The sequence below is a fragment of the Podarcis bocagei genome, assembly GCF_964188305.1.
Source record: "Podarcis bocagei genome assembly, chromosome: 17".
NCBI classification, from domain to species: Eukaryota; Metazoa; Chordata; class Lepidosauria; order Squamata; family Lacertidae; genus Podarcis; species Podarcis bocagei.
The window spans coordinates 39,861,622-39,888,401 of NC_138143.1; the positions used below are offsets into that span (position 1 = coordinate 39,861,622).

Here is a 26,780-nt window from a genome sequence, read left to right on the forward strand (position 1 = left end):
TGAGAGGAGAACATGCAATCCCCATACTCTTGGCCTTGGGCATGCAGCTACTGCCAACGATTCCCAGTACCTCTTCATTCACATAGAAAAGCATCTGAACCAATTTCTATTTTATGCACCAGTATTATTTTTTTATATAAAAAAGCACAGTCCTTACAACCCCCCCTCCCCAATCTCCCCTTGCGGTATTCACATGCCCGTAAGGGATCTTTTCCTTGTTGTTGCTCAAATTCCAATCAGCTCCCCCCCCCCACTTCCTTCCCTTCTTCTGTGATTCAAGTGATAACTAGGAAAATTGAAATGATGGCATAGGAAACCACAAGATTAGAGAGAGAGAGATGGGGGCGGGGGCAGAAGAAAAGGAAATGGGGGAAATAACTTGGAAGATGGGGAAAGCAGAAGAAGAGAAAACGGGGGAAGTAACTTGGAAGATGGTGAGAGCAAGAAAGGGCATAAATCAAGGATTGAAAAATAAAAGTGCGCAAGGATAATGCGTTTTATAAACACAGATAGAAACAGTTACAGCAAGGACAGAGCAGGCCAAATGGGGCTGGGGTGTGAATAGATATATCTATCTATCTGTATATATATATTTATATATATATAGATATATTTAAATTCAATGGGAGTTTGAGTCTATGCTTGGGGTTCCCCCCTTTTTTCATTGGTCTCTCTCTCTGTGTGAGCGGCTGTTTCCATCGTCTCCCCTCTTCTCCACTGTCCACCCTCTGCAAGATTCAGTCGCTGCTTTGCTGTCTGTGTGCTGCTGCCACTGGAGCCACCACCTCCTGGTTTTTTCTTGGCGATCGAGAGAGCAAAGGAAGCATTTGGATGATGTTGCAGCAAGGAGCAGCTCAGCAGTTCCTCTTCCCCTTGGCCCCTCAGAAAGGCCTCCCTTTTGGGGGTGCGGCCCGTGATCCTGGGGGGGAAGAAGTCAAGAAGGACGGCCTCCCCAGCCCCCAACCTCCCCTCCTCTCGGAGGGAAGGGACCGGGCTTCATTTTGGCACTGTCACCACCAGCTGTTTATTTTGTTTTGGTTCAGACTTTCATCTTATTAGCTGCAGCAGGCTTATTGTTGCAACGGGGGCTGAGACTCCCCCCCCCCCCATTACTTCTGCATCTGGTTGGAAAGCAAGGCTTGCAAGCTCAACGCCAGCCACCTACGGCGTGATTCGGCCAGTAGAGGTCAAACCCTCTGCAACACCCCCTTTTTGCCTACACGTCTGCAAGGTGGGCACATTTGGTACCTAGAACTGGAGCAGCCATTCTTCTTCCCCTTTGTAAGGAGGGGAGACGAAAAGAGCAAGCGCTCTCCGCTCCCCACCCAAGGGAAAGCTTCCAGAGGCTCCCTTGCCCTCGTTCATCCGCCATCGGCCAACCGCTGCTGCAGCCCCTTCCTTCAAACAGCTTCACCTCACTTAGGCAACCAAAGGGCGTTCTCCTTTCGCCTCGTAAAGTGACAGAAACGGGGGCTTTCCCTGGACAAACCAAAGATGCTTCCTGAAGCCGAGGACCCCCTCTCACAGGTAGCGGGCTCTTTCCCCTCCCGTCTAGGACGTGCCGTGGTTGCGCCTCAAAGCACGAATGGTTGAGCCAAGGGGCAGCCGCTACGGGGACACAGCCCCCGTTTCCCGTTCCCCCCGCCCACCCAAAGGGAAGCTGTAGAAGAGGAGGCCAGAGGCTGCTGCACGAGGGGAGGCCGCCACACCAGAAATGCCCTCAGGCACAGATTACGAGCAAGGAGTTTTTCCCCCGTTCCCCTCGAGCAAGGTCTCTAGGAGCTGGAAAGATGTTCCACCTGGATGGCGCTGGTGCTAACCGTGAGACAGATGTCTTTGTGATGTTCCGAAGTCTTGTAAGGGGAAAGGTCAAAGGAGCACTGGGGCGGCGGGTTGGGAGGGTTGTCTCCAGACGGGCCCCCGGCTGCCCCGCCACCTTGTGACTGGAAGTGCTGCTGCTGCTGCTGCTGCTGTTGCGATGCCTGAGCCTGGGCTTGAGCCTGAGCTTGGGCTTGAACTTGGGCTTGAACTTGGGCTTGCACCTGGGCTTGAACTTGGGCTTGGACCTGGGCTTGAACTTGGGCTTGCACCTGGGCTTGGACCACAGCCACCTGTTGCTGGGCATCAGGGATATTGTGTTTCCGCATATGCTTCATCAGGTATGTCTCCTGTAACAGAAGAGAGATGGGAAATAAAAACCAGACAGAAGACAGGCAGGACAATTATCTCCTTCATACTAACAGAGAAGCCATGGGGAATCTCTTTTCAAAGAACTGCCAAGACCTATCAGTTGCCACCTGGTTTCCACACACACACACACACACACACACACACACACACACACACACACCCCAGCCAACACAGGATGGTACTTACTGAGGTGTAAGCCCGATTGCACATGGAGCAGTTGTAGATCTTGGCATGCTTGACCGTGTGGGTGGCCAGGTGGACCTCGAGAGAGGTGCCGTCCGTGTACGCACGGTGGCAGTTGTGGCACTTGAATGGTTTGTCTTTGTTGTGCTGCCGTCTGTGGGACTGCAGAGCGTGAGAGGAGAGAGAAGGGGAGTGGATTAAAGTTAGACTTCAGCCCCACTACTGATGAGTCAGAAACGAGGGTGGAGCCCAGTAATAACAGTCTGGAAGGAATCTGTAAGTGGAACAAGAAGAGGAGGCCATTTTTGATCACCCCCTCTCTCCCTGTGCAACCCCAAAATCTGGTCTGGAGGGTCGGGGGAATCTTCTTGAGCAGGTTCAGAGATGATGCCGCAGGGGTAACTGCAGAACATGGACCCCCTGCCCATTCTGCTATTGGATTATTTAAGGGTCCCCAGACATCAGCGTAGCCAAGATTTCTTTGGGGGGGGAGGACTTGGGGGGGGGGGCAGAACCAACACGACCGGTCAGTTAGCTAAGTGTTGTCATTATTTCACTTGACTGGAGGGGGGCAGCTGCCCCTCTGCTCCCCCCCCCGGCTACACCCATGTCCCCAGATGCAAACGTTGGTGCTTACCGTGCTAAGTTCCTTCTCTGTAGGGAGGAACATGATTCTTCATATAGGATGTAGGACTACAACTCCCATCATCCCTAACCCCTGGTCCTAGCAGCAAGGAATGATGGGTATTGTAGTCCAACAACATCTGAGGGCCCAAGGTTGAGAAAGGCCAAGTTAGCTGGTAGTCACCCCAGAATTCCAAGCTCAGGAACAAGCGCTCCAAGTCTTGATTCCATAGAGGTCCTTCAAATCTCTAGGCATCTGAGACTTCAAGCTTGCTCTTGACCTGACATACTGAACCTGCAGCATACTCTACAGCCAGAGATTTATGCTTGCTTTGGACAGCCATACATATGCGAACTGGCCTCTCGGTTAATTGCCTTTGCACTTAAGGAACCCAAAGTGATATGAAACCAAAGCAGGTTTCATTTATACTTAAGACATAAGCATGCTATTTGCTTCATTTATATTCCACCCTCCTCCGAGGTCAAGGCTGCAAACATGGTACCCCCAAACCACCCACCATTACTTTCATTTATCAAGCCCTTGAAGCTCAGGGCTGTGAGACAGAAGAAGTGAGAATAAGTGACTGGACAAAGATCATAAATGATCTCTTTGGCAGGCTGAGCAGGGACTTGAACCCAGGTCTTCATGGTCCTAGTCTGCAACTCTAACCACTACGCCACACTGGCTCTCTCTATCCACATATGCACACATGGCAGAAGCTGTATTGATAAAACCTAGCTTCTTATTGTGGTGCCATGTTAAAAGACCCATTCACCCTTTCCCTACCGTCTCTATTCCATTTCTCAGAGGCCAAGGTAAGTAATAGTGGCTTCAGAGTCTTGCTGATCCTCATCTCCTTACTTTGCCCCACACTTCCACTTAGGAGAGATCAGCTGTCGCTTAGCAGACTTTGAGCAATATTTAAAGTTGTGCGAGTTGACTTGTCCTTCCTCCTCTTCTCCCTGCTGCCATCATGGGCAAGCGGTGTAGAATCTGTTCCACAAAAGGTGTGGGGCATTGCAAGGGGGTAAAGTGGACCTAAATGCACCAGACGGCAAAGAGAGGAGAGCTAGCATTGGCAAAGTTGGGATTAGTTATATATGGTATTTCATTAAGAGGCTGCTAACTGAACCACCAGCCCTCGTTTAAAATATTCTGAAAACGACTTTGAGAAATATTTAACTTATCAGGTTAAATATGCAGTAACCAAGAAAGCGGCCAGTGTGTTGGGATTTAGCATCCAGTTTTGTTTCCTGGGCTCCAGGCCCTTCCCCTATGAAGACAGGTTAATTAAACCTTGTTTAAATTGCAGTGTCCAGAGTTCAAACCTGGGCACTTCACAAGGTTCTCCATCTACCCATCTCTTTCCCCATCCCTCCCAATGTTCCTTCTCCCTTATCCCATCCTTCTTTGTTTCTCTGCTCCAAACTCATACCACATTTCAGGTTTGTTCAGCATAAAAAGGACGCAAGCACACCCTAAGCTATCCTTTCCAAAATTCTCAAGCAAAGCCTTAAATTTTTAGAATTTGTATTCTGCAATGCATGCTTCCCCGTCCCCCCAAGCCATTAAAATTCATATGTAGTCAAGTTAACAAGCATATTCCACACACACACACACACACACACACACACACACACACACGGTTCACAGGAAGCAATGGCAGCTGTTCTGAATTCAGCATTCAGATTTGTCACTATTCATACTGATAGGAACATCTTAATTTTTATAGATGTAGCTATCTACCTACTCTGACAGGCAACAACCACTGATCTTCCCACGATTACTTAAGCAACCAAATCAGACTGCACCACAGTAATTGAAAAAAGCCACATATGAACATCCTTGCCTTGTCCTTTAACAGATATTTAGACTTCCATCTCTCTCTCTCTCTCTCCCTCACACACACACACACACACACACACACACACACACACACTTCTTCAGGCTGCTTATTTTGATTCAGAATTGCAAGCCTGCAGTAGGATAAAACTGGTCTGTTCCATTTATTGCACAATGTCTAGTGAACACTTCATTAATTTTATGCAATATCGGTACTAAAACTACTAATATTGGGATCAGAGAATCATAGAATTGTAGAGTCGGAAAGGACGCCAAGGAACCTCTGGTCCAATCCCCTGCAGGGCATCTATCCCATATGGGGACTGAACCAGCAACCTTGCCATTATCAGCACCACGCTCTAAGCAACTGAGCTATCCATAAAAGCAGACTAAACTGATTGAACTTAAGACCCGCTGAGATCAATGGGAGCTGTCTTATCCCCAGCCCACCCCCTCCAAAAATAACTCCAGGGATTTCAATATTTTGACAGTTCTTTTAAATTCTGATGAATGCCCACCCCCCTTACAGTAAACAACTTCCTGCTCATTCTAGGCTCCCAACACAACCCTGGTCACACCCACGGATCCTGCACTCGAATGAACAGATATAGAGATGCCTTCTTTTCTAACACTCTCCAGCCACAACTCCTTTCTGCTCTGGTTTGGAGAGATGAAGGACCATATAGTGCCATACTTCAAAAGGGAATATGAAGCAATTTCACCACCTTACCTGCAGGTTGGAGAGCTGCGTGAAAGCCTTTTCGCACCCAGGGTGAGCACATTTGTAGGGCCGGTCTCCAGTATGAATCCTGCCGCAGAAAGGAAAAGCGCAAAGGGAAGATGAGCAGGAGAAACACTGAAACAGAGCCCTGCTCCCAGCAAGCCCTACAGATGAGCTAAGCAAGAGGTGAACTCCCCTCCACCAGGCTTATTCGTTCACTTCTCTTGTGTGAACCCCGTGTTGCAAACCCTTCCTCCTTCGACTTGAGCTAGCTAAGGGCGGGGGAAGCATGCAAGATCGTGCAAGAACAAAAGAAGAGGGACAAGCAGCTCCTGGGCAAAAGGCAAGGGACTGGAGAGCAAGGTCTCTGCTCAGGCAGAGAGGCCTGTGGGCAATCTCCTTCTGCCCTCCACAGCACCCAAGGACAGGCCCACAGATCCATTCATCGGCCTTCCGAAAGAACCACCCCCAATGCCAGGCCAAAATTGCTAAAGGAAGTGGCTCCCCTTTCTTATCCAATGGAAGCTTCCTCACACCCTTGCTCCCATTCCTGTCCTCCCTCCCCCTTCCCATAGGTCGGGGCCCCTAATGACCCGTGTCTGCCTCCCGCTCTCTCTCTCTGTGACCCCCTGGGGGAAAAGTGTGGGGGGCAAGGGAGACTTCCCCAGGGCAGGCCCCTGCCCGCCCCTGCCCTGGCATGGTCAGTTGCCTTTTCTGCAGCCCTCACTCCATCCTCTCTGGTGGGCCGCTCCCTTGCAATTGACGGGGCCGGTCCGCCCCCCGCCCCCGCGTCCCCCCACTCTGCATGCTTGGCGTGCGTGCTCCAAAAAGGTGCATGCTGACGGCACGGGGGGCCAGGCTGGGCCCCCAGCCTCCTTGGCCCTTACCGTGTGTGCTGCTGTAGGTGGGAGAGCTGGCGGAACGCCTTCTGGCAGTAACGGCACGTGTAGGGTTTGACCCCAGAGTGGATGCGGAGGTGCTGGGCCAGGTAGGAGGTGTTGGCGAAGCTCTTGGAGCAGTGAGGGCACTTGTGGGGCTTGACAATCGCCGTGTGGAGCTTGGAGTGGATCCTGCCGAAGAGGAGGAGGAGGAGCAGGGGCAGCAGTTGGGATATGACCGCCAGCTGGCTAGCAAGGACAACATGAGGGACGGCGCCATGCTGCCTGGCGACAGGGGAGGGGAAACCAAGGAGCGCTCTTGCCCCCAGCAAAGAAAGAACGAAAGACCGAGAGCGCTAGCTGCACCAGGAGGTCAGAGAGAGGAGAACCGGGCTGGCAGATGTGGGCGCTTGGGAAGCCCCGGGGCTGGGGTGGGCTTGGGGGGTAGGGGCGGCTGCTCAGGAAGTGCCGTTTGGGGAGGCTGCCAGTCCTGACCTACAGCTTTCAGTCTCCCACGGATCACAGAGGAATGCCTGTCTTGGACGGCTATACAGCCCCCCTCCACTCGCCCCAGGCGGCTCTTTAGAAGAGGGCTAGAGAGCACACACGGAGGAGGACCTTTCGCTCAGTGCACTAACGGGGGAACCACTGGCAGTCAATGTCAACGCTGCCCTGAGCAGTCTCCCCCAAACGGGCACCTGCCTCATGCGAAGATGCCGGCAGCACATGCAGCGCGGAAGGCTCCCCCGCCCTCGCGGCCCTTACCGTGTGTGCTGCTGTAGGTGGGAGAGCTGGCGGAAGGCCTTCTGGCAGTAGTTGCAGGTGTAGGGCTTGGCGCCCGAGTGGATGCGTATGTGCTGGGCCAGGTAGGAGCTGTTGGCGAAGCTCTTGGAGCAGTGAGGGCACTTGTGGGGCTTTGCCTCGGTGTGGGTTTTGGAGTGGATCTGCATCTCCGACTTGGAGTAGAAGGTCAGGGAACACATCCGGCACCTGAGACCAGGACGAGGGCGAAAGAGACAGGGTCACACACCCGGGACCGAGAATACCTATCCTCTGCTCGCTAGAAGGCTGCTGCTACCCCCAAGGGCTACCTCCTCCACCCCCAAATTCTGTTTTTTCCTAATTCAGTTTTGGTGAAGCGGATCTACAATAAGCTACACTTCAACTGGGGCAGGGGTGGGAATATTCCATCATGGGGGACGTTCTGGTTGGGGCCCCCAGCCCAAACCAAGGAAGCATCCAATGGGTGGAATTCAACATAGCACTACATGAGAAAGGTCCGCTCACACAACGAGACTTTTCCACTCTCTCCTCCCCAAGTGTGCCCCCCCCAAACTTGTTCTGGGAGCCCCCACCCCCAGCCTTTCAGAGCAGATTTAGGGGGCACACGGGGAAGAGAGGCCGGAAGTCCCATTGCATGAGTGGACCTCGTTTCGCACATGCAACGACTGGGGTGAATCTACCTCGGGTAATCAACTCTGCACATTAAACTCTGTGCAAACTACTCAGAAAAGTCAAATGCTTTGACATTAGCTCAGAGCAAGGTCACTGAGAAGTGTCAGAGAGTGGGCATGGCCTGGGCAGAGGTCCAAGCGGTGGACAGAGGACATGAAGGCTGCATTTGGCCTTGGGCTCATGGCTCCCCCCTCCCCTCCCCAGTGCCCTAGGATGTGGAGCTAAGGAAACCACGACACAGATACCCACAATGGATGCAAACTGAGATGCCATGATACAAGCAATTGCTTTCTGCTCTGTAGAACTGAGTGCTGATTTTAATCAACAACTCAATCTGAATCCACGACATAATAGTGTTAGAACAGTCACTTGCCTTTCCCAAACCAAAGAGCTAATCTCTAACCTATTCCCAAGCCTAGGTAAGCATTAAAAATTATAATTATTTCCTCTTTTCATGAGGAAATAGCCACAATCCCAGGACTAGAGGGGCTGCAGTTCACTTATGAAAAGGATGGCACACAAATTGCTCCTTTTCTACAGCTGATTGATTGGGAAACCTCTGCAAATCGTCTTAGTACCTGGGATATGCCCTACTACTGGATGGTAAATGTTGCTTACTTACATTTCATTAACAACAGAACATATCTTTTTTAAATGCCATCATCATCAATAACAACCTAACATTTAGATAATGCACATATTCTAAAAGAACTTCACACATTGCAGGTTTTTTGTAAGATACGACAGGGTAAAGTTGGTCAGTATCAGCCCCATATTGCCAACGGGAGTGACTATGGCAGGCATAGGCAGACTTCGGCCCTCCAGATGTTTTGGACTACAATTCCCATCATCTCTGACCACTGGTCCTGTTAGCTAGGGATCATGGAAGTTCTGGGCCAAAACATCTGGAGGGCCGAAGTTTGCCTATGCCTGGACTACGGCTACCTAATGAGTTGAGCGAAGGCAGAGACAAGATTCAAGCTAAGGATTTCCTGATTCATAGCCCCACCTTCACCATGCAAGGGCTCAGATATGCTTTATAGGTAGGAGCACATTATTCACAAGGAAGATCACATGTTCAGGAAAGTCATGTGACCATAACTCAGACGTTCCTTCTCATTCTGCTTTGACTGGTGGGAAGGGAACTGTTGCTTCATGATATACAGGCTGCCCTTTCATTGTCTCATTCTACGTTTTATTTATTTAATTAAACGTTTTATTTCAATAAATATATTAAAATATGTTTTTATGTATTAAAAACTTGTTTATTTTATGAAATACATGATAAAAGGACACAGCAAGAAACCAAAACAACAACTCCCATTTTAAATCCCTAACTGTCTTCTCATATGGCAGAGACAATTTTATAACAACACAGAGTTCATATACAGGTTTTCATATGAACCTGCCCGGACCCCGAGATCATCTTCTCAGGCCCTTCTATGCATGGCTCCTCCACGAGAGGTCCAGAGGGTGGCAACAGAAGAACAGGGCCTTCTCTGCAGTGGCTCCCTGTCTGCGAAATGCTCTCCCCAGGGACGTTCGCTGGCCCTAACCCTTTAGGCACCAGGCAAAAACGTTCCTTTTTAACCAGGCCTTGGGCTGATTACCATCCAATGCCCTTTTAAAATATGTTGGGGGGGGGGCGGTAGGGTTGCTTTTGTTTTTTATTATGTATTTTGCGATTTTATATTGTGGTTTTATCCTGTGAACTGTCCTGAGACCTGTGGGTATAGGGCGGTATACAAATTTAATAAATAATAATAAATGACAATAATAGATGACAATAATAGAGTACTTTTTCAGACCGTTTGTGAAAGCAGAATGGTACCGCATGGCCATGAGCACATGGCAGTAAAGAAGCAACACTTTCTGTATTTCGCTCTGCCAACAGTATCTATTGCTTGCCTTTTCGGATAGATTTTTAAATAGTTCATGTATGAACTGGCAGGCTCCCTTTTCCATGCAATTAAAGCAGGGCTTTCCCAGACTGGCTAGAGCTCCAACACCCCCTCCCAAAATAGCCGCCCATAACACAAGGCTTTGGTTTGAATTTCTAGGATTAACTTCTTTTTTAAAAAAACAAACAAACAAAAATGTCTGGTGTCTAGTAAAATCCAACAGATGGTTTTGATTATGCAAAACCTTTTAAAAATGGGAGCCTCACATGAAATGCCACTCTCTGCAGGTTTGAGTGTCAAGATCTCACAACTGGATTTCCTATAGATAGAAAATTCTTGTCATAGCTAAGCTGTTAACTCATTTTCCCCAGCATAACAGTCTTCAGCAACCCAGCTGAAATGGAGGTGGCCTCTAGGAAAGTTTGCACGAGCATTCCTCTGAGGAGAACAAGGGAAGGACAGAAGTAGCTGCTTTGAGAGAAAGAAGAGGGTTTTCAGTCTCAACTTTCCTTCCCAATTTTTGTTAGCCATTACATAAAAAGCTGGTCTTAAAAGCTCCCCAATTTTCCTTCCTCAGTATTCAGAAAGCTCTGTGAGGTTCTCAAAACTGCATTCTAAAAGGCTGCCATAGCCATCTCGGCCTCTTAAAGCAGGCAGGATCGCTGTGCGAGATCCCGACCACACACTGCTAGAAGAATGAAGATCAGTAGAGGGAATATCATGGCAAAGTTTTCCACTTATAAAACGGTGATAGAAAATTACCATAGGAAAGCAGGACATTTCTAACCCCGCAGATGAAAAAGAATGCGCTATTACACGTACACATTTTGTTTTTAAGAACAAAGTGGGGCACTTCTGATCTTAAACAGGGAACAATGACCCCAACGTAGATATTTCTACATGTTGTGCTTTCCTATTTCTCAGCGCAAGGACCTCTGCTTGCGAACTCACCCAAATCTTCTGCAAAGCCGCCTGCAAACAATTCAACATGCAGAAATGACCTGGGTCAGCCACAGGGAAGTGCTTTTGAGAGTAAGGAGTAAGGCAAGCCATGAGCATGAAGTCAAAACCAACACACACTCCTTTGTAGCTCATCCAGGGACCACGGAGACGGTTCTCCAGCTCTCTGACTTTCAGAAAAACGTACCTACACTTAACTGGTTCTCCCCTCTAGCATATGAACAATATCAAAAAATGTAAGCCTGGATATACCGTATTTTTCGCCCTATAGGACGCACTTTTTCCCCTCCAAAAATGAAGGGGAAATCTGTGTGCGTCCTATGGGGCGAATGCAGGCTTTCGCTGAAGCTTGGAGAGCGAGAGGGGTCCGTGCGCACCGACCCGTCTCGCTCTCCAGGCTTCAGGAAGCTATCCGCAAGCCTGGGGAGCCCGTGGGAGTTCCCACAGGGCTCCCTAGGCTGCAGATAGCAGACTGCTGCCCCGAGCGAGGGGCGCACTGAAGCTGCCCAGAGCGTGCGCGGGGGGGGGAAAAATAATTTTTCCCCTTTATTCCCCCCTCCCAAAAAAACCTAGGTGCGTCCTATGGGCTGGTGCATCCTATAGGGCAGGGGTCTGCAACCCGCGGCTCCGGAGCCGCATGCGGCTCTTTTACACCTTTGCCGTGGCTCCGGGGCGGATACTAGCGAGGGGAGGAGGCGCATTGTGCGCCCCGACACTCCCCACTGTGGCGGGCGCTGTACTGGCTGTGACGTCGCATGGGGCGGTGCGTGCGTTAGTCACGCACTGTCCCGACGTCACCTTCCCGCCCGCTGTCAGATCGCGGCTCCGGAGATATATTTGTTTTAAATGTCGCAATGGTTTTGCGGCTCCCAGGTTTTTTTCCCTTCGGAAACGGGTCCAAGTGGCTCTTTTTGTCTTAAAGGTTGCAGACCCCTGCTATAGGGCGAAAAATACGGTGCTTCACTTGGGCTGAAAAGCTCACAGGAACACCTCCTTCTGGGAGAGTCCCTCCCTAGCTCAGTGAGGGAATACATGTCTTACATGCATATGGTTCAACCCGCAGCAAGGCTGAGGAAGAACACAGCTTGAGACCTTGGCGAGTCAATGCCAGAATAAGCAATACTCAGCTAGGACCAGTTTCAGGATTTATGGATCTCTATGCTGGGACTGAGAGAAAGCCCACAGCTGTCATAGTAGTTATTAACCCATACAAGTCGAAGAAGGAACATTAGTGCTGCACTGTGAAAAGGTGGCATCCTTTTCAAAATCTAATGCTCAAAGCAGCCGCATAGATCATCCTTACAATGGTTCCATGTCCTCCGTATTTCAGAGAAGAGGCTAGAAAATTGAGCTTACTGAAATCCGACCTGGGGATTTACTGACTCAAAACTCGTGCCAAACCAGCCCTACATCAAACTCAACGCTCAGCGCATACTTGGGAATCGGCAACTCGTTTTAATCACTGAGCTCTTCTTTGCTCTTGACTGAATCCATCTTTCTAAGCCAACCACAGAATGCAAATAGTTGCCAAAATCAAACATTACACCACACCATCAATTCCCAAGTGCTGCGGGTTTCTTGTTTGTTTCCCCCCTGTAAATGCAGAAGCTGGGGGTTGTACTCTGAATATATTCTCTCATTCACATGCATGCCTAAACAAGCTGATCTGGCAAACAAAGCTAAAACCATTTGGTTGTCTGGCAGTACCACCTTCAAACCAGTGGTGTCATATATCCAGGCACCAGTATTAGAAACTCAGCGCCCAATGGCTCCTTAAACCAGGGTTACAGTCGCCAAAACGGAATGTCTAGTTGCCATTTGGGGGCCAGACGGCAAAGGTCACATTTTTCAATATGCTTTGGTTCCTGAAATTTGTTCCGACTGTGCAGATAAAACACCGCTAATAGAATCCCAAAGGATGTGTTGCCACTGTGCAAAAACAGGCAAGATCCAAGGATCTCCAGGCATGCACCTCCAGATGGTGGAGATGTCAGGCACCCTCCTGGCACCCGGGCATCCTCACTTGGTCGCAAGCGGCTGATAGTAAAGGTAAAGGTACCCCTGCCCTAACGGGCCAGTCTTGACAGACTCTAGGGTTGTGAGCTCATCTCACTCTAGAGGCCGGGAGCCAGCGCTGTCCGCAGACACTTCCGGGTCACGTGGCCAGCGTGACAAGCTGCATCTGGCGAGCCAGCGCAGCACACGGAATGCCGTTTACCTTCCCACTAGTAAGCGGTCCCTATTTATCTACTTGCACCCGGGGGTGCTTTCGAACTGCTAGGTTGGCAGGCGCTGGGACCTAATGACGGGAGCGCACCCCGCCGCGGGGATTCGAACCACTGACCATGCGATCGGCAAGTCCTAGGCGCTGAGGTTTTACCCACAGCGCCACCCGCGTCCCTATGGCTGATAGCTAGGTGCAAAATGTGCCTGGCGAATTTTGAACACTGCCGGGCACATGTCCACTAGCACCAGGAATCAAGCTGCAACAGGGTTCAAGGACAAGTGCCTTAAGTTGGGGAACCATACTGGGTGGAGTGGGGAAAGGCTCAGGAAGCCCAGACACACAACACCCCTTCAACAAATGCTGAGAAGAGTTGGGTGAGTGCACTATAAAAGAAGTATCAAAATGGTAAAAAGGTCAAGGGACCCCTGACCGTTAGGTCCAGTCGTGGCCGACTCTGGGGTTGTGGTGCTCATCTCGTTTTATTGGCCAAGGGAGTACAGCTTCCGGGTCATGTGGCCAGCATCACTAAGCCGCTTCTGGTGAACCAGAGCAGCGCACGGAAACGCCGTTTACCTTCCCACCAGAGCGGTACCTATTTATCTACTTGCACTTTGATGTGCTTTTGAACTGCTAGGTTGGCAGGAGCAGAGACCGAGCAACGGGAGCTCACCCTGTTGCGGGGATTCGAACCGCCAACCTTCTGATCGGCAAGTGCTAGGCTCTGTGGTTTAACCCACAGCGTCACCCGTGTCCCTATCAAAATGGTAACGGAAGCCTAAATCTCCTGCAGTTAGTAGCATTGGAACCCACAGATATCACACACAAGCATGCACTGATGACTGGAAGCAGGCCCTGAGGCACCAATGAAAGGAGTATTAGGTGCCCTTAACATTATTCCTTCCTTCCAGCTGGTGAACTCTCAAACAGCTTGGGGACACGGCCATGTGAAGAGGAGAAGGGAGTCAATGTCAAATCAACGGAGTAACTCACACTGGATTATGCCCTCTTAGAAATTCCTCACCAAAGACTCCGGAGGAAACTTAGCCGCCATAGGATAAAGAACAGGAAGCAGAGAGTGGAATAAGTAGACTGTTCTCACAACAGAGAAATTTAATCAGTGGGGTCCCCGAAGGACCTGCACCGGGGCCTGTGGTTTTAAGCTCATTCATCTGAAGCTAGAGGCAAGCAGTGATGTAGTCAAATTTGCTGAGAACACTAAATTGTTCAGGGTAATAAAAATAAAGAGGTTGAGAGAAATGAGAAATGTTCAGTCCATGTTAGCAGGTGGGGTGATTGCCTAGGAAAGCGATTTAGGATTGGGTTGGATAAATCAATGAAAAAGACAACTGAGGGTACAACAGTGTTGAAAATGACATTCCATGTCAGGGATCATTAGGAAAGGAATCAAAAATAAAATTGCCAATATTGTAAGGCTAGGGTTGTGATTTTTCGATTGACTTGCCTAAGATCCAGGACAAAGTGCTGCCTTTCGGAGAACCCCCCCCCCAACCCTGAAGTCAATTCCGCCTTTTAAATCCCGGTAATGGCAGCCCTAGTAATGCATTTGTGCGAATCTATACAAAATGTATACAGAGGCAGCATGAGAGGGATATAGCACCGATGCCTCACTGCTAGACTTCCCACAAGATGCTGGACTAGACAGGACTTTGGTCTGATCCAGAAGAGCTCTTATGTTCACTTCAGCACCGCCATCATGCATGCACCTTCTCCTCTCAGACAGGCATCCACACTTCACTATGTGAAGGCAGCGCTCAAGCTGGAGATGCACAAGAACTGGGAAAGACCCAACAGCAATGCAATACCATATGGCCCCATGATGCTCTACGGCGAAAAAGGGTAATAAAAAAGGCTGTACCGAAACTGCAAAAGATAAGACACAGCCTCACAGTGGTGCCAAGAAATCAATCTTTATCAAATATAGTTCTTGCCTAGCTCTGCAGTGTTTTACAGAAATGATTATTGGATAGAGAACGATTTCTTGGCGCCATTTTGAGGCTCTGCCTGCTCAACCCCTTCCTCTGTATGCTGCTACAACAACCTGCTTCACAACTTAACATTCATTATAAGCCTTAGCTGCAGCAGCAGCAGCAGTCTGCTCCCATTGTAACTGTGGGTGCTCAGAACCATATTTCTTAAAAGTGTTTCAACAGGACAGACTTTGACACGCTCACAACTGGACTCATTTCCAACAGAGGGGGGCATCTGCCTACACTTGATACCCACAGCTTTGGCCCAAAGTTGGGTATGGTTGAATATAATGTAACCATGTCCCATTAGGAGGAGGCAATGACAAGAGGGCTCTGGGAAAATAGCTGTGTATGTCTGGCAACAAAACTATTCCGCCCCGCCTCATCGTAAGGACTGTATAAATGAGAAAAACCAAACCTACCGTATTTTTCGCTCTATAACACGCACCCGACCATAACACGCACGTAGTTTTTAGAGGAGGAAAATCCGTAGACATGCCACCCGTAAGCATTCCCTCCATAACACGCACAGACATTTCCCCTTACTTTTTAGGAGGAAAAAAGTGAGCGTTATGGTGCAAAAAATACGGTAGCCTAGAGCAGTGTTTCCCAACCGGTGTTCCGCGGCACACTAGTGTGCCGTGAGACATCGGCTGGTGTGCCGTGGGAGAGAGGCGGGCGAGTCGGGCGGTGAGAGGCGGCGGCGGTGAGGATCCGCGTCGAGCCGGGGGCGGCTCCGCGGTGGTGGTGCCGAGCGGTGGGGCAGCGCGTGCAAATGGAGGAGCGCGAGACAGCGGAGGAGGAGGAGGCCGGCATGTCCGGGCAGCAGCAGCAACAACAGCAGCAGCAACTCCCGCCGCCGCCCCCTCCTCCGCCCGCTATCGCCGCCACCACCACAACAGCCGCTGCCGCCGTCCCTCAGTCCCTCGCTCTGCTGCCTCCCCACCCCCACCCCCAAAGCTTGGAGGTTCCCCGGCAAGGGGGAGGGAAAAAAAGTGAAAACTTTCACTTTCGTGCGTCCCTCCCGGCGTGACGCTGCGCGCTGACGTCACGGGGCAGTAATGGTGGTGTGCCGCGAGATTTTTTTGATTAAACAGGTGTGCCATTGCCCAAAAAAGGTGGGGAAACACTGGCCTAGAGGATGCGATGGGTGGTAGTTACATGGCACAGAGGGTATCTGGAGCTTCTACAAGTAGAACTCTTGCTGTTTCACCATGTGATGAGCTGCTGGATCTGTAAATGAAAGGGCTCCCTGGCTGCAAAGTATTCTTCGGCTACACAGTGACTTAATCCCAAGCCTTTTGTCTTCTCCCCATCCTCAGACCTCAAAGGACCACAAAAGTTATCAGGTCCAGTTGGGACTTTGCCTAGGCCATTGCAACCTCAACTGTACACGCCTGCCCAGCAATGACGAGGTCTCAGAACTGGTCACTGATACACCAGAGACTAAAGCCAAGGCTCTGTGTCATGGTCAAGTGGGCAAGATGTCCCAACATCCAAAGCCCCCTTGAATGGGATCAAAGAGGAAGTGGCCAGTAAGAGGCTAGGTCTACTGGAATTTTTTCAAGGGACCCTTCTATGAATGCACTATCAGCCTGGGTGGAAACACTTCTGAACGTGAGATCTTGTTAAAAGTTCTACTGTTTACTGAATTAAATAGCTTCACGCTGTTGCCCTTTAGGCACACAAAGAACACTGGGCATCGCATTTCGCTGCCAAACTGCTGTAGGTAACTGAAAGTCTCCCCCCACCCAAAGGCTATTGCTACTATAATTGTATTCTGCAGCACCTTCTCAAGATCTGACAATCCCAAAACATCAGCGCCTATTTTTGCTTGAATAAACACTCAGAAACAACCACATTTTTGAATATCAGTACTAACTTGAAGTGATCTTTTCCATGAACGAAACCAGAAGCTGGGAAGTCCAAGCTCTGACAACTATACCAAGTATTAACGCAGCCAGCACATCCTGCAAACCATGAAGTTCTAGGCTCCCCAGGGATCCTGGTCAACAGAGAGGAAGATTTTCATAATCAAAGTTTAGTGGAGGGGGATATAGTTGGGAGAAAAATCAGTTACAATTGGTGGTGGAGATCTCACACCCAACACAGAATATTAGCTTATAAATTGGGCTGAAGTACTTGCTGCCAGAGATTGGGTCCAATTGGTACAGATTAAGAGAAAAGATCCAACGAATCTGCGTAGGCAGCAGTTATCCTGCTACAGCAATGCCAACCCTTTTAAGCTTCCCTTCTATAGGACAGCAGCTCCAATCTGCCACCACTACTTCTAGTCTGTCCTTGTCCCCTTAGTAGGGTCATGTGAAATGCTGCAGTGATAGTAAGTCACAGATGACAGAACTCACCTCCTATGCGATTCTTAAAAGGTGCAGGCAGGCCTATCAGGGTCTAGCAATCCCATTGCCCCAGGCTCTGAAAGCTCAATTGCGCATCTGCTTCCTTATCCCCTACATCTTACTTTGTCCTTGGTTCTTCCCTGCTGCCCCATTTTATTATACCCAACCAATAATAATTGCTTCCTTAAGTTGCAACTTTCTAGCCCGCTTGCTTCTTTGTTCTGTTTGCTCTAACACAAGTTTTTCCCAAACTTGGGTCTCCAGCTGTTTTTGGACTACAACTCCCATCATCCCTAGCTAGCAAGACCAGTGGTAAAGGATGGTGGGAATTGTAGTCCAAAAACAGCTGGAGACCCAAGTTTGGGAAACACTGCTCTAACCACTCCCGCCTTCCTTCCCTATGCCACATACTCTCCCTTGATTCTGAGATATCTCTCTTTTTCAGTAGCCCTTTCTTCCCGCAACTCCAAGACTTCTTTGCTCACTAGGCCATTCCTCCCTTACCTGCTCTTCCCTCAGCCTCTGATTTCTCAATCCATCACCAACTCTGCACTCTTCCATCAGCCACTTTGCTTCTGGGCTTCCTCTCCCTTGACCCCTTTCACCATTCTTCAGCCTGTCCCTCAAGGGCTTTCAAGTTTTTAACCCAGCAGAATTGGCAACATTCCCCCTTTTTAACCAAAGTTGGGCTGAAAACGTTCTAATGCCTTTGCTCCTTGAGTAGCCGGAACGTTGTCAATGAGAATGTGCTGTGCAATCACACCTGATCATCTGGTCAATGTCAGAGGCTCCATATTTTGTACTGCACTGGAGCAAGGAGTGTATTTTTCATCTTTGTTGGAAGCCGCCCAGAATGGCTGGGGAAACCCAGCCAGATGGGCAGGGTACAAATAATAAATTATTATTATTATTATTATTATTATTAGAAGTAAGAAGTTTCTTTGGTAGAAATGACAAATACTGAAGAAACAATCCATTTTATTCTGAAAAGCAATTTGCTTCTTCAACATTCCTAATAAACTACTATAAGCACATTAAGAAACTACAAGTTGCCGCCTTGCCCCAATGTAGTCGTATAGTTTTGCTGGATTATGGCCACAGAAGACAAGCCAAGCCATTATCATTTGGAAACACTTGAGAGACGCTAATAAGCAAACTAGGACACCAGCCCTCACCAGCTACAGAAGTCAACAATGGAAGTAAAAGGCTAGAGTGCCAGCAGCACAAATCCTGCTTTGAATTCAGTTGCAAAACTAACAGGGCACGGAAAAACAGAACTAAGAACACTCCTCAGCACAAGTTCAAGACAAAATGATCTGGCTTGCACCAATGCACCATAATGATCCTGGATTCCAGCAAACTATTTAATACTACTTAGTAAAAATAAATATAGTATGCAAGACCATCTTACTTACATGGAAGAGAACCCTGTAGTACAGACAGCAAACACCCCCGCACAAGCACAACCTGTTCAGCCACACCACATGTTACAAGAGCTCGGCACAAGAGACAACTGGAATTGCTATTTGAGAGACAAATTCCTCAGAATTACAGAACAGTCAGAGCAATAGTTCAGCTATGCCAATATACTGAAACTACAAGTATCAAATATTCAGAATCCACCCTAAGACAAAGAAAGTATGACTATTCAGTATCTCATATTTACACAAGACTTGCAGCAGATGGAATTAAAGATGCTCTCAGCATAAAATTATAGCCCCAGGCAATTTGCACTAGCCTCTCAAGAGTCCAATACTTTATTTTAACAATGGAATATAATCCTGGGAACTGAGGGCAACTTGTTTCTGTCTGGGCACCTTCACTGGCAACAAACAGACCAATCAAGCATTAGAAGGACACAACCATTGTTATCAAGGAAATCAACTTCCCAATCTTTTTCCATGGTCACATTTGACTTCAAATCTCCATTTAGGCTGAGATGTTAAGCTTAAGCTAAGGCACCCAAGACAATAAGGAAGCAGCCCCATGATTTCCTTCTTTAGCACATTCACTTCCAAGAGACTCTTTTACCAGTTTTGCAAAGAGGTACGAGAACTCCAAAATCTGCAGATACTTTCCTCCTGGTCTGGTCCCTAACACAATCAACCAACCTAGGGTGTAATCACTAACAAGCCTGCTTAGAGTTCTGGCAAAGAAAAACTCTGTATGTCAGACACTACAACCACCAGTCAACACGTTAGCATGCATTAGCACCCATCAAAGCTAGGAACCTCTACTCATGATGTATAGACAAAACTCGTTTTGCACTAAACAAACCTTTGCACTCAGCATCTGTGGCAGAAAAACCTAAGATATTACTAGCTCTCTAGGTACCCTCCACCCCCACTGATCTGGGCAAACCCCTCATTGAAGTATGAAATCTATGAGAAGTAAAGTGGGGTTTAAAGTCCTGTTTTAGCTCATCCGATTGAGGTCAGTCCAGATATTGGTAGCTTTGCCTCCCCAGACCCCAATTCTCTTTCTCCACTCCTCCTTCCAGTTTTTCCTCCTACATCTCTGTTTTGTAACTTTTGTTGTGTTTTGGTTTCTAATGGAATGCATAGCCTCATGTTCTTTCTCCAGTTAAGGGGATGTTAAAGCGATCTACAAAAGCTTTGTTTTACCCCAGTTCTCCTATCACAAACTTGCAGCAAAGGAAAGCCCAAGAAGCCTTAGACCAGAGGATAACCTCCTGATTCTTAGCATCTCCCACCATCTTGGAATAGGCAACACCTGTGCCTTAGGTTCTTTTCCCTTTCCAATTCTTCTTTCTCTCCTGAAGCATATCTACCTTTTAGTGACAGATGCAAAAAACAGCCACCACCCCATGGCATCCCCTATAAAAGCCTTATAAGGGATGCAATGTATTTCTGGCATCTATCACTGTCCCCTTTCCACAATTACCATGGCACCAACACATTGCTTCGTCTCATTCTTTATGTCCTGATCCTCTAGAGATCGACTCAAATAGTTGCTGGTCCTATCTGAATGCTGCTTCTGTAACTAATTCTCTCCCCTCCCCCCCGTAACTAACCATTTATTCAATTATTCCAGGATTGGTTGCTCTTCTTATTGCTAATTCCAGAGTGGCCCTTGAGCCATGCTATGATTTTTGGTTCACAAGCCAAACATGTGTTCCTCAAGACCAGACAGGTAAGCATTTCTCTGGTGTCCCTCATCTAACACTACCGCAACTCTTTTATTTCCCTTCTGCCAAGATCATGATTAAACCCGAACCAATGAAGTCTAAAATTCAAACGCACACTAGCTGCCCATATGGAACTTTGAGTCCCATAACCACACCTGTATGTCTTGCCATCTTTGTGCTGGTCTTCATCATCCTCATTTGATAACACAAAAGGGTCACTCATCTCTGGCAGGCCAGACTCCTGTAGCCGCTTCTTTTTTCGACCACGAGGAGCTTTGGGGGTTATACCTCCAGCTCCACCGGCTGCCCCACCCTCTGAAAGAGCTGTGGCCCCCTTCTTGGAAAGGTCAGGTACGACTTGGAGAGTTGCCTGGGAACCAGGGGGAAGCGCTGAGACAATCATTGGTGCAGAGATGGGAAAGGTTTGCACGGAAGAGGCTGTGGTCACCAGAGACCCAGAGGGAGAAGTGATCACCAGGCCAGGACCTGCAATGAGGAAAAAGGGAAGGGTCAGATCCCAACTCCATCTTTCAAGATGTCCAAGGAAAGGTAAGTTTTAAGAAAAAAAAGGATTTGAAATTATACATGTTTGTTTTTGTGTGTGTATGTTTGTATTGTGTGTGTTTTTATAATTTGTGAAAATCCAATAAATATTTTATAAAAAAAAGGAAAGGAAGACTTGCACGTTTAACGGTTTTGTCACATAAGGCATTCCATATGCTGCAGTAATTAAGAGTCGGACTAGAACTTGGGTTGCTGCGAGGATAAAGGGGGCTGGGGAGAGGAAGAACACTGAATATTGGGTTTCAACAAATCTCACCACCACAATGACTGTGGGACTCTTTTTTGGCAAGCATGACAAGTGGCCAGCATTTATCTTGATTAGGGCTGAGTGATCTATTGATATATTACCCCAAACCTCGTCCAAAACTGGTTTCAAGTCCATATCATGATACTGATTTCATTATTTTGGACCTGGCAATATATTGTGAATCAGTGTGTGTGTGTGTGTGTGTGTGTGTGATGCAAAAAGCACAATGTGGGGGAAACCGTGCAGCCAGCCAATGCCTCTACATTGCTCCATTCTTATTTCAGACACTGATATATCAGTATCTTGCGATGTTTAGCTGGTGATATATCACAATGTTGAAAACTAGATTACTGCCCAGCCCTACTCTCAATTGTGAAGCTGCAATGGTGGGTGGAGATCGTTTGCTGGTGACCTCCCAACCATGCCCAGCTCCAAAGCTGAGGAAGGCTGTAGATTGTTGACAGCTGCATTCCAAAAGAACCCAAAGAGCTTGGGCAACCCATGGCCTAACTAGGACCTCCTTTTCTAGGCTTTTCCTGCTTCTGGGCAGTAAAACTGTATAAGGAGAACTTGACATTGCTGCCTGAGAACAGCTGGGCTGACCTTCAGAATTGAGATGCAAACTCCCCCTTCCATCCCCAGCCAAGTAGACAAGATGCATGGGAGCTGGTGAATACAACTTTGGTAGACCTCTTTGTGTATGATCATTTGTATTTCTCAGAGGAAGGGTGTAATAAAGACACAAACAATACAGTCATACCTTGGATCCCGAATGCCTTGTGAGTCGAATGTTTTGGCTCCCAAATGCCACAAACCCGGAAGCGAGTGTTCCGGTTTGAGAACGTTCTTTGGAACCTGAACATCCAGTTTGGCTTCTGCGGCTTCCAATTGGCTGCAGGAGCTTCTTGCAGCCAATCGGAAGCCGCGCCTTGGTTTTTGAATGTTTAGGAAGTTGAAAAGACTTCTGTAATAGATTCCATTCGACTTCAGAGGTACGACTGTACAGGACCGAAACCGAGACATTCATCTAGGCAACAAGTAGATAGTTATGGGACAGAAGCATTCAGGCCATACTGTGCCTTCAGACAGCATGCTCTTCTTTTTTTACCACCTGAGACAAGGATTAGCCTTGCTCTTTGACCAAGAACGGCCCAAACACCATTTCTTTGAGCTGCACCCCTCCACTGCTACGGCACCCTCCCAGTCCTCTCACCTGTTGTCATGAGCCCAGCAGACTGCACAGGCACCACAGTGATGTTCTGCGTCACAGAAGCCTGACTGTGTGGAGTTAGCTGTTCTGGCTTGGTGTCAGAATCCATAGAAATGTTGGTGGGAAGGGCCACGGAGGTGGGTACAGTCAGTAGGGTGGGATAGTGGGCAGGAGCCAGACCGCAGCCCTTCTCTGAGGGCAAGAGCTGCTCCTTCATCTTGTTAATGAACATACTGTTGTCAATCTACAGCGGGAAGGAGGAAAGGGGAAGAGTTTAGAATAGCTACGGGGTAAACACTGCATGAAGCATGTTGCTGCTTGGTTACTCCTTACCTGTCCTGAGACTGTGGGCACTGCTGGCCAAAAATATGGGGAGGAGTTGAAGTGAGATTCTTCCATTCTAGCTGGGGGAGATAAAAACAGAGAAGGGTTGATGTTAAACTGGGGAACCTTTCTACGTTACTACTGAGACACAGTGACTTTCTTATTTCAAGACAGCCCCAACTCTACTCCTGACACTCCATAACCTGGCTAAGCAATTTGGGGGCTGCTAATATGCTCTGATGTTCCAAATTATCCAAAATTTTCACTCTTCCTTCCAGTGCACTGCTTTGGAGGTTCTCCCAACATCCGCCTGAGACAATTTTGGAGGATGAGGATGAAGCTCTCTTAAGCTAATAGGAGTTGTTAGTTGAATCCCACCCATGGGCTTCATAGAAAGATGAGAATTTTGTGCTACTCAGACCAACATGGCAGGCGCAGGGGACGGGACCTTCATGTTTCTCTCGCTTTTCTCCTGAAACTTTGCCCAGATGACAAAGAAAATACAGAAAGGGAGATGTTGCACAAAGGCGCATGGTTGCAATCTTACCAAAATTTTAAACAAAACGAACACCTTCCTCGGTGCGGAACTTTGGATGACAGAACTGCAGGACAATCCCTAACAACCGAGGACACAGGCAGCAGATAAAGAAGCCTGCATTTCATCATTCTGAAGTCTATTAATGATTGCTGAATACTGGAAGTTCGAAAGAGGTCTCATTCGCTTCAGCCCATTGGGATGCAATGAGGTGGGGCCACACAGCCCAGATGTTCTGCTGACTTTGCTCAGCCACAGGATACGTCTCTTAGCTCTGAATCCTCCGAGATCAGCAGGACATAAAAAAACCTTTCCCCTCTCCCAGATGTGTCAACAGAACGCCAAAGTCCTGGGTCCGGGCTCCCTGTTTGTAGTCACTCCCATGCTGCTAGTACACAACTCTCTAAAATAGGATATGCTTGACTAGTGCCACCCAATCTTAATTTTTCCTTCAGTCTGGAGGCCTTTGAAAAAGCCTCACTGCAAGAGCTAGAGTATTAAAAGAATATCCCAAACAGAACATGCAATGGTGATTTTTTTTATAAAACACAACTGACATCCTTAGGTATGTCCTGGGTGTTCCACCTCATCATACACCCTTTACATTGTATGACAGACCTGCCAGGAAAATGTTGCTTTATTTTTCTTAAAGCCATGTCCAGAGCCACCCACAATCATTCATGATTATACATCTGAAATGCATGGCAGTAGAGTGTTGCCAAGAAATCATGTTAGTTGAGCCTTAATTTAAGTAGGAACAACAGCTAAGGAAAGACACTTTTACAGAATTTTCCAAAATAAACATGGAGAAAATGTGAGCTTTACACCACAGCACAACTTCCACAATGGAAAGTTTACTTAATATGATAATGCCTACATATTTTCTAATACAAAACATGCAACACGGGCCTCCCAATGACCTCTAATGAACAACGGTTGCAATCCTATGCACACATCCTTGGCAGTAACTTTAGAATGGGATTATATGGGAAAGTTATTTCTGTTGTCAAAGATAAGCCAAATAAACTTTTTTCTCACCTCCAGACACCCATCAAGGGTTACCAGTGCAACTTTAAAGCACAACAAACTTTCCAACCAAAGTTTGTATTTACTGACAAAACAGATAATTTAAGAACAATCTGCAGAAAGACCACATTAATTACTAACATACTGTCACATATTCAAATTTCATTCACCTCCAGCTTATAATTACAGAGTTCCCAAGGGTTTCCATCAAAGATTACCACTAAGGATTAAGTATGGAGCAATAAAGCTATTAAGAAACATTATTCTTGATATCACTGACTGTTCAAAGCAAACCAAACTTATTGGGCATGCCTCAGGAGGGCGTGTTTAATTTTTCAACATTCAAATTCAAAAACTGAGGGGTGCTAAAAAGCTGCAAGGACTTGGGAACTCAAAATATATTTTGGTTAAATTAATATATTTTAGTTTTGCTTGGAAAGTAGTATGTGTGCAAAATTGTATAGAAATCATTAAAAATGATTGTCAAGCACTTGCAGTTATATTACTTGACATTTTCAGAAGATAATCTTTTTCAAAAAGTAATTTAAATGTTGTCCAATCACAAAAATAATAGATTTAAATTCCTTGCACCCAAAAACTTATTTTTAAGACTCCTCACTAAAGAAATTTGCAAAAATTAAGTTTCATCTCCTAAAATGACATGCCCTAATGACTCAGGCTGGACCATAAGGTACTATGGACAATTAAACAAGCTACAGAGAAGGGATAGTACCTTATACAGAAATAAGCGTACTCAAGTGCCATATTTCAAGGGTCTAGCTACTAACATCTGATACATCAATACAGATTGCAATCTCAGACCTGTGCCCCTGAAAGGCCTAGAGAGCAAGATGAGGTGCTTTTAAGGGCAGACTCCAGCAAAGAAAAAAAGAAACAGAAAGTTGCAGATACAAACACCCTACTTACAATTCAGATTGTGGGGGAGCAAGAACTCGTATATTGAAATGCTAAACTATGTTTATCCAATGTCAACTATAAAAACATTAGGACCCCCACCCCAGAACACACAAGAAAATATAAAAACAAAGCAGCAACATATCCAGTGGGCAAGATCCACCTACTACAAGACCTCTCCTTTCTGGAACTGTTTTGCCACCTGCTTCCAGGTAACCCAAATGACCTCCCTGCACAAAACCACAGCAGTTCCAAGAAGTCACATTTTAGAATTGGCGTGAGGAAGATTTTTTATCAGCATTCGGAGTGCGGCCCGCCGGAGAAGTGCAATGCACTTAAAAGCTGTACACTGAAATAAGAGGATAATTTGGTGGGGAAGCATATGCAGCCCTTGGCCCTGGGGGGAAACGAAAGGAGGAACCAATTTAAGCCCATAAGGAGAACTCCATCAGATCAGGCTATGGGCCAAATGCCTATACAGTGGTACCTCTGGTTACATACACTTTAGGATACATACGCTACAGGTTACAGACTCCGCTGACCCAGAAATAGTGCTTCAGGTTAAGAACTTTGCTTCAGGATGAGAACTGAAATCGTGTTCCGATGGCGCAGCGGCAGCAGGACCCCCATTAGCTAAAGTGGGGCTTCAGGTTAAGAACAGTTTCAAGTTAAGAACGGACCTCCAGAACGAATTAAGTACTTAACCCGAGGTACCACTGTAGAGAACACCACTGCATGAAGGCACACACCCCCTACCCACTATGCTGTCTGTCCTCAGCTTCTGGCGTCCAGCAGGATGCTGCCTCTGACCATGGAGGTTCCACAGGGGCACCGACCACCTCACCCTCCGCAAACCTGACTGAACTTCCACCCCCCTTTCAAGCCCTCCAAACCGCGATGCCAGAAGCGGCTCCCTTCTCCCGGTCCCCGAGCCCACAGCCGTTCAGCAACCCGCCCCGCCGCCTCAGAGAACCGGCAAGGCGGCGGGTAGGGGAGCCGTGGTGGCCCCCCGGCCAGCCAACCCCCGACCCCCACCCACCCCCAGCAGCCCCCTTCGCTGGCACTGACCCCGCCCGCGGCCCCTCGCTCTCCGCCCTGCCCGGGCCGAGGCAGGGAACAGCGGCCGGGCCGACGCGGAGTCCAGCGGCGCACGGGCCGCGAGCTGAGGTGGGGCAGCCCCGGAGCCTCCGCCGACGATGCCGCCGCCGCCGCCGCCTCCTCCTCCCGCCGCCGCCGCCGCCACCGACGCTCCCGCGGACAGCCAGGCGGACAGCAGGCAGCCCTTGTCTTCCGTTTCCGGGTGACCCAGCCCCGAGAGGGCGCCTTGCCGAGGGAAGCCGCTCATGCTTTCCCGCCCGCTGCCCATCGCCCGGCTCCTCCCGCCCGGCCCGGCCCCCGGAGGCAGCGCCCCGGCTCTGGCCCAAGTGGCGGCAACGGCAGCCTCCTCCTCCTCCTCACCGGAAAAGGGGGCCGCCAATCACTTC

At 48.3% G+C, this 26,780-nt stretch overlaps 1 protein-coding gene across 6 annotated transcripts; it reads right to left on the reverse strand.

The window, feature by feature from the left end:
* Positions 1–464: 464 nt before the first annotated feature.
* ZNF384 (zinc finger protein 384) lies at positions 465–26,739 on the reverse strand. Of its 6 annotated transcripts, XM_081176467.1 has the most exons (11): positions 26,365–26,738; positions 22,830–22,900; positions 22,500–22,740; positions 20,631–20,961; positions 16,853–16,975; positions 7,205–7,429; positions 6,449–6,631; positions 5,571–5,649; positions 2,377–2,535; positions 2,019–2,168; positions 465–1,988 (listed from the first exon to the last, which is right to left on the reverse strand). In XM_081176467.1, the coding sequence occupies exons 1-11, from the start codon at positions 26,660–26,662 to the stop codon at positions 1,776–1,778; spliced, it is 2,073 nt and encodes a 690-aa protein (XP_081032593.1). In that variant the 5' UTR covers positions 26,663–26,738; the 3' UTR covers positions 465–1,775. The 6 variants fall into 6 exon arrangements, with proteins under 6 accessions (XP_081032593.1, XP_081032592.1, XP_081032596.1 ...); XM_081176466.1 differs by having other exon boundaries at positions 465–2,168; positions 26,365–26,737; XM_081176470.1 differs by lacking the exon at positions 26,365–26,738 and adding an exon at positions 23,368–24,886 and having other exon boundaries at positions 465–2,168.
* Positions 26,740–26,780: the final 41 nt, after the last annotated feature.

Excerpts from the sequence above, each read along its gene's own strand:
- ZNF384 (XM_081176466.1), bottom strand. The coding sequence starts at position 26,662 with ATGGGCAGCGGGCGGGAAAGCATGAGCGGCTTCCCTCGGCAAGGCGCC. Across the intron at positions 7,430-16,852 it reads CATGGAAAAGATCACTTCAA|GTGCCGGATGTGTTCCCTGA; the intron begins GTTAGTACTGAT and ends TCCTGGTCTCAG. Across the intron at positions 2,536-5,570 it reads CGCAGCTCTCCAACCTGCAG|TCCCACAGACGGCAGCACAA; the intron begins GTAAGGTGGTGA and ends CACGCTCTGCAG.